This window comes from Cuculus canorus, chromosome 4 (genome assembly GCF_017976375.1).
Source record: "Cuculus canorus isolate bCucCan1 chromosome 4, bCucCan1.pri, whole genome shotgun sequence".
Classification (NCBI taxonomy): Eukaryota; Metazoa; Chordata; class Aves; order Cuculiformes; family Cuculidae; genus Cuculus; species Cuculus canorus.
In genome coordinates this window covers 18972306-18984963 of record NC_071404.1, presented here as the reverse complement: position 1 = coordinate 18984963, position 12658 = coordinate 18972306, and the positions used below count along the sequence as shown (strand labels likewise).

Sequence of the window (12658 nt, the reverse complement as noted above, 5' to 3'; positions counted from 1 at the left end):
TGTATCATTGAAACAGTATGATCAGCTTGAGCCTACAGTGAATCTGGCCATAGATGTCTTAAATCTGTATTATTTTCTTCTCTGTGGGCTAATACTATTATTTTTCTGCATTTTACTAGCCTGTTCATTACCATGTGAAATTCAAATAGGCTGTGGCCACTTCTACTAAAAGAAGTTATTCCCAGAGGGTTCTTTCATGTCAGCATGTGGTAAGAGTAGAATGACTTCTGTGACTGGTCACTGCTTTCTGGGCTGTAAGTGTCCTTTCTACAAAATTTTGAAAACATATGGCTGTATTTATTACTCATGAGCAATTACAGCAGTTAATTCCCTTGTGTGTTCCCCGCCCAGCATTCTGATATAGCCAGAGCTGATTCCTTTTATCATTGTTATTTCCAAGACACTCATATCTTACTTATTTGATTGTTTGTTCTCGTAGTAAAAAAAAAGGAAAAGAAAAACCCCAAACAAACTGGGCATATTTATTTATTTATTTATTTATTTATTTATTTATTTAGTGTGTATATGTTTGTTTCTAGCTTTTGAATGTGATTGCTGAGCAGATTGTCAGTTAGGGCTAGGTTCCTGTCAATTAATCTGAATCTACACGTGCTTTTCAGAATGAAAAGGAAGAGGCTTCATTCTCTAGGTCACCCACACACTAGGATTTTATTACTTAAACAGTTTGTCAGCCACCATTCCTGCTGATTGGTAAAAGCACTTTGCTGTAATGGTTCAATAAATAATACTCAGTTTTTGAAATGCTTAAATATTAATCAGCTGCAGAGTTTTCTTTCCATCACCAACACAGTGTTTTGCCCCCACCAGACGCCTCCAGTTATCTTAGTGAATGCACACGCAGGAGGGTGATTTCTGTGACTTATTGGAAGGCAAGGAAGAAGTGTCTCATTTGGGAGGGCTGTGGGAATGGCAGGCACAGGCGGGTCTGGAGGTGGGTGGGAAGTGGGGGAAGCAAGTAGTAGGCTGGATAGCAAAACAAATGCCAAAGGCTGGTCTGTAGTAGTGAATGATAAGCACTGTTTTGATCAAGTGGGAGTCATTAAAGTTTTTACTTCTCTTTTTTAAGGTTCTTTGAAAAGTTTCTCATTATTTTATTATTATCTTTTTTATTGAAGATAACAGTTAACTTTCTTCTACAGTGGAGCCTGTGCAGTGCATGGTCTCACTGTGGATATTCAGACACAGAAACATGCCCATACCTTCCTCTCCACAAGAGATCTACTACAATTAGGTAACTGTTATGTTCCTTTTTTTTTTTTTACTTCTCTAGACCTTGACACACTGCGTTAATTATGTCTAGGGGTGTACTCGGGGGCTGCTTAATAGCTTTGTTCACTAGCCATGAAACAGTTTGTTCAGTAAAACAGAAGGCAAAAACTGTTGAATAATTACTTCTAATTTTTCTCAGCATGTAAGAATTATTTTTTGGTAGATCTATGTGTTTTCCATAATCAATTTTATTTACTGTTGACATTGACTCTTAGGTTTCCTATCAATCATAAAACTGCTCAAAAATGGGTGAACTGATAGGGAAGAAGGTCTAAAAAGGGTTTTTTTATCTTAAAAAAGAAGATTAAAAAAAAAAAGAAGAGAACAGGCAAAATTCAAACTCTCTAAACTTACCAAAACAGCAAGGAACATCTGAAGCACAGGTCAGCTGGTGCCACTCTTATTGCTGTTACCATAGCAGAAACACAGAAATGTGATTAAATAACTACAGCTAATCAGAAGCAAAAAAATAAATTTGCAGTAAAAACAGCTCAAGTTAACCTATTCTCAATGGACTGTGAAAGAAAACATACTTCTAAAGATGTGCTCTGAGAGATTTTAGGCACAGCTGCAGGGGAAAAAAGGTATCCTTTCCCTCTCTTTAGAAGGATTAAATCTGTCCTGGAAATTAACCAAAGTGGACAAATGGGCCATCATACAGAAACAACAGATTGAAGCCCAGAACATGAAAAACTATGAGAAAGAAGAAAAATGTCCTGGAAGAAGGCTACCGGATCTTTTTAAGGAACTCTAATGACAGAATAACCAACCAGGGCACATTAATTCTGTCTTTACTTGTCTCTTGTGATAGGGAAAGTATCCTAAAAAAAAAAAATTCTAGCAGACATAACCAGATAACAATTCCTGTGGTCTGAGTCTATAAATCTGTAGAATATCGAAGTTTATATCAATCTATGGATGTCAAATCATTCCACAGGAGTTAATGTGTAACATTTTCCAAATTACAAAGGACCTGAAAATGTCTGTTCTCTGTAGCTGTATGTGTAACCTGTCTCTTCTTTAAGGCAGGTCTTCTGATTTCTCTGCAAACGTTAACTAATACCTAAAAAAGGAACAAAACTCACGTCAATCTCCTGTATGTAGAATAGAGGAGCAATTGAGAGTACTGAAACTTGATGTTTACACCTAAAGGAGTTCTGCACTAGAATGAAATGAAAGAATGGAGTTGTAAAGACCGGAAAGCATTTCACAGATCAATGTTTTGAAATTGAACTGTGGATCTGGGAGGCGATTTTGAAGTCTGTTCCCATGGCTGAGCAAAATTCCTGCAGCATGGATGTCATGCTGTAGAGCTGGAGCATATTTGCTGGGACTGTGGATAGCCAGAAGTCTTGCTGTTCAGCAAGATAACTGGTGTTTTTCAGCTTGACAAATGACATGCAGCACTGACAGACTACTTCTCCTTTGCTGGCCATTGCCCCTGCGGACACTGGCCAGAACAGCAGCAGCAGGAACATACCCTCCAGCTCTGATTTAATCACATGGAGCCCAGGAGACTAGTGAATGGAGCTGTTAATTCTCTGTTTGGTTTGCTTTTCCATCTGTGTTTTATTAAACTGAGAGCAAGATTTATTCACTTTTTTTAACATCAGGAGCTGTTAGTGTCCAAGATGATGGTTGATGTTAAGGTATACATACGCAGTTTAACCTGGCTGAGGGCCAAGGAGGCCTATGATTTCCAGCCTAGACAATTTATTTGCAAAAGGACACAAAATCTCTCTACTCTCAGACATTTCTGAAAGGATGAGCACAACTACTTCCTGCTCTCCCAGGAACACAATACATAAAGAACACAGTAGAACAGTAGACTCTCCAGGCATGCAGGCAAACACTTCAGTTTTACTTTACTCCTGACAGTCCCTACATAGTCACAGCTACCAACAATTTTCTTATTTCCACTCCAGGAGTCTTAAGTAGATTGGAGATACCAGCTCAGTGTGTAAATATTTCTTTTAAAAGCCAAGAATCCTGAGTAGCTTAGCTGGGGAATTGCACTTTATGGGAACTGAAATTACATGCCAGGCTCTCCACTGTAAGGTGGGATAGCTGAAGCACAGACACTGCATGCCTAATGAACTACTGCAAGAGTAACACTCGATTCTAAAAGATGGGATTTTGAATTGCTTCGAAAAGATAAGCTTTTCCTCAAACAACAGGGTTAACTCAAGATGGAAAGATCAAGTGTGCATTTTTCAAATGGTAAAGAGGTTTCTTTTAAATACATACGTTTCAATCAATAACAGATAAAGCTCCCAAAATACAGAGCTTCAATACAAATAGCCTTCAACATTCTTGACACTTTTTCAAAACTTCTGGGCATTTCCTTCCTTAACAGCAAGCTCCTTTCCAAAACGTACCACTCTCCCCCTCATCTCTTAATCATCACTCATCAAAACTAACATGGTGATATTCACTTTTTCTGTTGCCTTGCTACTATCCTTGCAAGACTATCAGTTCTGCCAGATTTATTATCATCTATAAAACCTCTGCATTCTGGTCTTTCCAGGCAAATGCCTTTGTAACATCATGTGAATATCATCCTGGCACCTACACAGAGCATCATCATAATACAATGATTCTTGTAATACTAAGCCTCATGGTATTCCCATATGGCAATAAATACTATGCTGGATACAAGGCAAAATTGTTATTACGATAGAGCTTACAAAATAAACTGTCTCCCAAATCTTATTCAAAGCCCACCATTGATTTGCTTCAAGCAGTATTTCTATCACTCCATATCCATCTTCCCCAGAAACTTTAATACAGGCTGCAGAATCTGATTCCATGTGCGATAATTCCTGTTCTGTATTGACTTTCAATGTTAACACAAAAAGCAATGACTTTTGTTACAGTTTCATTCAAGAGCAATGGTCTTTTTTCCATGTTCTTTCACATTTTTATCATCTGTGAGATGACAGTAGGAGCTGAGCATGAGCCAGTACAAATTTAAGCAGTATTCATGTGCTTTCTCTTTTATAGCTTTTAAGAATAATGGCAGAAAATGATGGAATCTGCAAGTTTCAATTTTTTGGTTTCTGATGAAAAAATAATTTAATGGTATGCAGTGTTAAAGTAAGGAACTTGTTCACTGTACTGTTGTATCCCTCAGACGCAATGCTGCTAGTGTATTTCATTCATTACATTAAAAGCAGACCGTATAAGTGAATCCTATAGCAGAGAGAAATCCTAGAAGAGAAAACTATTCCTTGAACATTGTGTTAAAAGCTGCATAACTTGTTTTTGAATGGAAACCTATGTGTCTGGAGTGTTCTACACTTCACTAAATTCTCCACTGTGTTACCTATGCCTAAAGCTACAGTTCCCTCAGAGCCCCATTTCCCTTTTGGGGAATACAGCTACAAGGCAGTCTATTATAGCAATATTACCAGAAACTTGATTTAGGCATGATAAAGGTGTCAGGGTGATCCACCCCACTAAGGAAGTTCTGTCTTGTCACACACAGGTGCACACTTTGTTGATGCTTAAGGACTTCCAGTGGCAAGAATACAGGGCTGCTCAGTTTCTAAGGTGAATTGAGTCACTGTTCGATATAGGTGCCTTATATTCCTCCAGAGGGATAGGTGCCAAAGTTGTTTGTTTGTTGGAGGGGATTTATTCTGAATTCTTAAGTTTTCATTCAGTTCTGCTTAGGGGCCACAGAAAAGACCCTGTTTTGATGGCCTCAGGATCACTAGTGGCTGCTAGCATTGCTTGAATACCAGTGCAAAGTTCCTCTTTCTCTGTAAGTAAGAGGACAGAGTGCAGTCCAACTCCAGATACTTGTTATAGGGATTTTGATTATACCCAGAAAAATAATACTGCTTATCTCAGAATGCTATATTATAAAATGGTTTGGGTCAGAAGGAACTTTAAAGATCATCTAATTCCAACCCCGGTTCATTTTGCTGAACGCCTCATGCAGCTTGATCTTTAACACCTCTGTACGTGAGTACTGTTGTACAAAAATGGCTTCTTCTTCCTCAAAGCTACCCTTATTTACAGACAATAATATAGAAGTCACAGAAACTGCAAAGAAGGCCTTATGCTGAAGGCTGTTTCACTGGGTATTTAGACAAATTCTAAAGTGCACTAAGTAAAACAAATACAGAAGTATCTGTAAAAATTGTATTAGAATTAGAGAAACCTGGTTAATCATAGACTCATAGAATCACTGTGTTGGAAAAGACCTCTTGGATCATCGAGTCCAACCATTCTTATCAACCACTAAACCATGTCTCTGAGCACCTCATCTACCCCTCTTTTAAACACATCCAGGGATGGTGACTCCACCACCTTCCTGGGCAGCCTCTGCCAGTGCCCAATGACCCTTTCTGTGAAAATTTTTTTCTGATGTCCAGCTTGAACTTTCCCTAGTGGAGCTTGAGGCCATTAAGTTAAGTATCACTCCATCCAATTGCTTATACTTAAAATACTTAGTCTGAGATTAGTGAAAATTAATCCCTCCGCAGAGTCCAGTTGTTTGCTAAAACAACTGTCAAATTGCCATTTTTACAACCATTAAAATATTAGGATAGACTCAATTTGCCTCTTCACGCAGTGTACTTTATTTGTAAGTCTTCTGTTAATTTTGGTATGAGTTCAGCTGTGTTTGTAATGAACTGGCATTTCCTGATGTCACTGCATGTAGGTGTGTTAATCTCAAGTTAATTCCTTCTTCGGATTTTCAGCAGTGAATACACTAGGGTTGGAATTTATTCTGTTTTTTACCAAATATTCTTTGCAACTACAGAAGTTTAATTAATGGCTGTTAGACAATTTAAACTTCTCAGAAGAATACAAATAAAAGCTGTTAATGAAGTAAATATCTGTTTAATTTACAAACATCAGTAGCATTACTGATATCAGTCCAAATAAGACAAAGCACACTGCATTACACATGTACATCTAACTTTTCTGTAAAAAAAAAAAAATAAAATAAAATTGAAAAACATCTGCATTTTTACAGGGTACCCTGGGTTTTACTGGAAAAACACAACCCACTATTGATTACCAATTCTACATTATAATTTAGCAGCAACATGTTAACATGGGGAACGTTAGGGCAGTAAAGTAGTTTTATTATTTGAGGAAAGTCACAGTTCTTGACAGCACAGTCTTTTTTTCTTTTATTTTAATAAAAAGGTAAAAAGCTCCTATAAAGATCTACCTTCTAATGTCATTTTCTACACGCCATTTTATTTTCTGTAAGTACTGAATATAGGGAAAATTAACTTCTCTACAATTGCCACCTAGTGTAAAGACATTTTCTGTCATACATTATGGGTTCTTGGAAGGTGTCCTGAATATCTGCTGTATGTGAAAACTGCAGATTGTCATCACTTTCAGATTCAGTGACACCAAGTGGTCAGATTCTAAGGAAAAGAAAAAGGAAAGGGGAGGAAAAAACAGACCGAAAACATTTACCCCAAGACGACATGCTACGTTAGTTCTATTGCAAAAAATCCTGATTTTTAAGTCCTTTTAAAAAAAAATTAAAAAAATACAAAAATACTGGGACAAATATAAATTAATATATATTAAAGCATTGAAAAACAGTAAAAGGGATGGCCTAAAAGGGTTAAGTACAATGTACTTTGATACAATAAATATTTCTCAATGAAACCCAATACTGTATAGAGTTGTTTAGAACTCATAGAAACAGAAATCCATATTATTACTAATTTATCCATCAATAATCTATTTTTATCATCCCCCAAACATTTATATTACAAAAAATTAATACTGGAAAAGGGCAGATAAACACTTTTATATGCTTCTTTTGCTAACATGCTGACATAAAAGTATACATCATCAGGAGATTTCAGGATTATAGTATATTCTCGTATCTCCATTTCCCATCCATTAAATGGGACCCCATCTTCTCAAGATGCTTAATAATTCCAAAAGATAAAATGTATTTCATACAATAGTTATTTCTGTATAATCTAATTCTTTTTACTTGTAATGCTTCCTCATCCATAGGTAAGTGATTGGTATGGTCTGTCAAGACAATAAAACATTCTGATACGAAAGTGAAAAAAACAAGCCTCGTGTTCTGGTCATTATTTCATCTGTGAGCTCTTAAGTTGAAAGTCACATGTATATAGTGTCAGTGTATCTTCAGCATGTTATAAAGAAGAATCCATGTTAAAAGCAGTTAAAGTTTCCCATCCTGTTGCAATGTTACCAGGTCTTTTTTTTTTTTTTTTTCTTCAAAGCTCCTCTTGGTTATGAGAAGTCTCAGTTCAAGCACTTGAATCTTTTTTCAAATGAAGAAAAAGTCTTTATTCTCATAATAAAAATAAGTCTGTTCTGTATTTTACAATATATTTCAAATATTTCCACTATGAAGCATTAATTAGTCCGACACGGTCAATAAGTATACAACATTTTCAAAAGACAAGTGTGACAGGGACACTTAGGAGGGACAATTTGTACAGCCACACTTCACTACTTTTTCAACCTCATCCACAAATGACGACCCGTCAGTGCATTCAAAAGAATATTTCCGTCTCTTGCTCCTCAGTGGTCCACAGCACTGCCCGGTTGAACATCCTCCTTTACATTCTAGTCTCGATACCTTCTTGGTCGTCTGGCATGCAGCATACCCTTGCTGCTTTTGGTAGTAATCTCTGATTCGTTCCCCTCGACATGAGATTTCTGGAGAAAACAACATTTAAAATGAGAGAGACACATTTAAGACACAGGTCAAAGAATGGTTGACATTGTTAAAGAAGATGCTGTGTTTCTAATTGCAGTTGGAATTGATATTTTAAAGTTTGACTCAAATTTTATATTGGAAAATAGTGGTCCTACCAAACATAATTTGATTAATGCTGAGTTTTATTTCCTATACCTCCTATTTTCAGCAAAGTTTATATTATGTATATGTAAACCATAAATACAAAGCGATTACAATGACAAGAAAATTGGAAGCTTAAATCTTTTTCTCTTTTATAAAAATACAGATCTTCTGTTCCTACATTGCTTGCAGCTGGTTCTATTTACCATAGGGAAATGTTTCAGAGACCATGCAATTTAATTTATTAGACCTGGAGTTTAATATTATTCAAACTGTTATTTAATACAAATTTCATTCCACTAACTTCATAAATTACCGAGGTATAAAAGCAGCTAAAAATAAGACATCTGTTAGAAGTTCTACAACCATATTCCTCTATTCCAGTCACATCTCTGTACAATACAAAATAAATGCCATCTGGGGTAAGGGAAAGAGAGGGAGAGGGAGAGCTTTGATAGACAAAGGAAAAAGAAAAAGGTAGGGGGAAAAGTCATCCTGTTTTCATCCATCTCACCTGCATAATTCGCTGTGATAAATCAGTTGAAGCTGAGAGGTCAAAAGTAGAGTTTGTGATAAAACTAGGAGCAGAATCATTGGATTTGGCTTCTCAGTTGCAGAAGGCAGAGAAACAATAAATACAGAAAGATACAGCAGGTAAAAGGTAATAGTTAAATGTAGTAAAAATGTGTTTCTGAATACAGGCAAAAAGGAGAAGTGTTTTTATAGCAAAATATTTGATGAAAAAATCCTCAAAATGTAAACAAATTCATGGAAAAGATTGATTTTTCTCTCACTGAGATACATTCTTATGGTTAAAAAAAAAGCAACAAATGTGTGTGTTGTGGGGAAAAAAAAGTTGGTAATGTTTTTGGCTGTTCATGTTTTAATAAAAAACCCTCTTTTCTAAGACGAAACCAACATGATTTAGAATTTTTTATTACCTTGATCACAGCTGTCCCCTGTGTATCCGCTGCTGCATTCGCAATATGGTTTCCCAAGTCCTGAAAGCCTGCATTTGCCATGTTTACACCTGATGGACTGGCAGGGGTTAAACAGCTTTTCCTCTTCATCACAGAGGACTCCCCCATGTCCCTGCAGGCATTTACAACTGTATGAAAATGCATTGATCGGCAAGCAGGTACCATGCACACATCTACAGGGGAAACAAGCCCAAGAGAATAAAAATAAATTATTCATCAAAGTTCAGGCTAAGCAACATTAACTACAGATACTTTGGACTGTACTCAGAAGAAATTGCTTTTGTTTCTAATGGACTTCTTCAGTGAGATGCAGTGAAGTGGTTTATAATCGTTATGCAGGTTTACACAAAATAAACTGCAGTATAGAACTTTATCTCACCAGACAACAGCCACTGTAGATGTGTTATGGAGGACTTTTAAATGCCACAGTTATTAAAACCAACATTTGCTGTCTACCTAAATTTTCATCATGCTTTTGAGAAAAACACAGCAAAATCAAGCCCAGATGTAATCCACCAGAATCAAGCAGAGAAAAAGGGTACTCACCTGAAATTCTAGGTCTTATATGATTTAAAAAAGCCATATTGTTAGTTATGAAGTATGGGGCTCCCAGCACAAAGACAGGTCAGGCACTTCCTAACTGAACTTTTCTGACCCAAGCAATGGCAGTTTCAAAGCTGAATGCATACTCCTCCTTCAAATACATTAATCTGCACTAAAATCTGTCAGTAATGTGGTCATACACTGTATGAGACACGTCTTCACTTCACTGAAAGCCAACAGCCCTCACCTAGTATTGATGCAGAAACTCACACTAGATGAGGCTGTGTATTACCAAGTCTTACCTAAGTGATTAAATCAGGTACTCTCTTAGTTGAGCTTTGGCAAACCTTTGTGGTAAGCTAACATCTTGTTAGACAAAAAAGGCTGTGAGTTAAGCTGCATCTGCAAAGTTCTGATGTACACTCTGGGAACACATAGCTGGTCTTACTTTACTTGAAAGAGCGTTTCCCAAAAGAAGGATGTTTAATTACCTTTTCCTAAGTGTAAACTGAAGATTAGGGGAATTCATCTTTTGATAACACCACCAATGACTTGGAATAAAATCACCTTCCTTTGTTCATTTGGTGGCACGGGGTCAATAACTTTCTTCCTAGAAATAATGTTATTTTCTTTAACTGTTGTCTTGATTCTTAAGTTTTCTACCTACAGAGTTTTCTAGAGAGACCACACTGAAGCGTAGTGAGGAATGCAATCTTGATGTTCAAGATCACAGTCACCACCTGCAATGTTTTTCCTCTCTAATGTTTTACCTGTCCATATTTTAAGATCCCTGAGCCCACAACCTTCTTAGCAGGTTGTGACAGTCGCCTAAATAAATACATGTATAGAAATAAAATAAAAGCTTTAGATAAAAACCAAATCCCATTTAACCTAAACTAAAATATTTAGTTTCAATTTGAAGGTGGCAAAAATTCATATAAAAATTGTATTTCATAGTAAAAGAAGAGTTCTACTAAGAATAACAATTAATTCTGAATTTTTTTCGAATGACAGTCTATATTTCTGGAAACTTTTTTCTTTGTGCTCTACTCCTTCGGTACAGTAAAAAATTGAAGAAAATGCACACTAACTTTGGCAAACTGGCATTAACTATTTAAAACAGTTTCAATTTATAAAAGTCAACAAGTTCCACTCATCAGTGAAATCTACATTACAGTTCTCCATCTGTATCCTTAGTTCTGAGCAAACGCCTTAGGCATGGTGTAACTTGGAGGAAAAAGAGTATGGGAAGTCATTCTCATCACAGGATATTTAAATGAAAGGCACAATACAGCCTACAGTTACATATCCAGTTTGAGATTAAAAACTGTGAATGTAAAACCTAACTAAAAGCTTCAGAACTTCCAACTTCCCTATTATGTAATAGTCTGTACTTTCAAAGCAACTATGTCCCCTAAAAAATTCCAAATTGCTCCTGTGGTTAAAGTCTGATATTCCAAGTCTGTTAGATTAAGCAACTCCAAATTGAATGATTAGACAGTATCACAAGGCAGATGGCTTTTATTTAGCTTTCATTATGTTTAACGTTTGATCTGTTCACTATTCACAAAACAACCACTTTTAGTACATCTGATGTACAAAGTTACTCAGGTGACACATCGTGTCATACTTTATACAGACCGGTTTAAATATCAAAAAACCCAACACCCTGTCAGGATCTTTGGTAAAGTTCTGCTTGATTTAGAAGACTATTACCTCTTAGCTAATGCCAACTCTCAAACTTTTGCTTCCACCTGTTCTTTAAAGCCCTAAATTTCATGTACTGAAAGGAACATCACGCTAAGTGCAAACTCTCAGACACAGTTTCATCTTATCTAATTTTAGGTACCTATGTCAGGATCCAAGTTAGATGTATAATTGCCATAAGCTCCCCACACAATCATGGAAAGAAACTAGCTTATCCAGAGGGTGATTAGATCACTCTGAGGTCTAATTTACTCTTTAGAAATGTGTTTATTCCCTTACTGACTGTAGAGCAAACTTTGCTCACTAGGTTCCTAAATCAAGAACCTAGATTTAGGCAAAATAAATCTGAGCCTTAAGCCTTTTCATGGTGTACAGGTATCTCTAAAAGATTCCCTGTATTTGCAAAACAGGGACCACAGTGACAAGTCTCTTTCTCAGATAAAATAGAATGTTGTACTGTATTACACTGACAAAATGCATCTATTCAATAGGCAGGATTTAGGGATGAATCAAGAAATACAGAATCAAATTCCCCAGGAACTAAAGAACAATAAAATCCTCCTTCCCTCCAAATAAACAATTTTGGTTTGGCTATCTCTCCTAAAACCTCACAGCATTGTGTATAGCTGACACAAATGCAATACTTTCAGGAGCTAACAAAATACTAATGTTGAGCTCATTTAATTCTGTCCTTGATACTGTCTGTATCTGATACTTGCCAAGTTTTGTAATTTACTGCAAAATGCACTCACTGTGGGTGCTGATGTGTATAGTTATAAGAACCTAAACCAGTTGAAATTTCAAGGACAATTTGATGGAATTCTTTGGGTTTTATTATTATAGAACTTCATGGTTATAGTTCCATGTTATTTTTGACCCCTAAAGTATAAAATAGATGTGATAGACATCGCATTTGTATTTTTTATCATGCTGTGACTTCCTTTCTTTATCTCTTAAGTTACTGTGAAAGAGGACAGGGTAACAAAAAGACCCATAAACAATTAAATGCTATAATGATATGACTCAAAAATTCACTACTGTGGTTTGGGAAGAGATCAAAACTTAACAGTCCTGAAAGAGCACATAACCAATGTAAACAATGTTAACTGCATTGTAAAGCATGCTAACTAGTGTATAAAGCTTTAAAGGGTCAGACCTTCCACATACACTATGTGAGAAGATCACTTAAACATAATTTTATATGGTAGTTGAAAATGATCTCGTTAGAATCTCTTTGGAAACTCAGGCCACTGGTCCCCAAAGGACAAACGTTACCTAGGTCAGGGCACTGGTGAGGGCAAATAGAATGGCA

General features: G+C 36.3%; 1 protein-coding gene across 12 annotated transcripts in view; it reads right to left on the bottom strand.

The window, feature by feature from the left end:
- Positions 1-7304: 7304 nt before the first annotated feature.
- The window catches only part of SLIT2 (slit guidance ligand 2), a 256360-nt gene continuing 251006 nt past the window's right edge, over positions 7305-12658 (bottom strand). For 9 of the 12 annotated variants that reach the window (XM_054065264.1, XM_054065267.1, XM_054065268.1 and 6 more), the window contains 2 exons: positions 9058-9269; positions 7305-7974 (listed from right to left, as the gene is read on the bottom strand). In XM_054065264.1, coding sequence (XP_053921239.1) covers positions 7733-7974; positions 9058-9269 — 454 coding nt within the window. In that variant the 3' untranslated portion in view covers positions 7305-7732. Of the gene's footprint in view, positions 7975-8630; positions 8720-9057; positions 9270-12658 lie in introns of all 12 variants that reach the window. The other 3 variants (XM_054065275.1, XM_054065272.1, XM_054065277.1) reach the window with 3 other exon arrangements.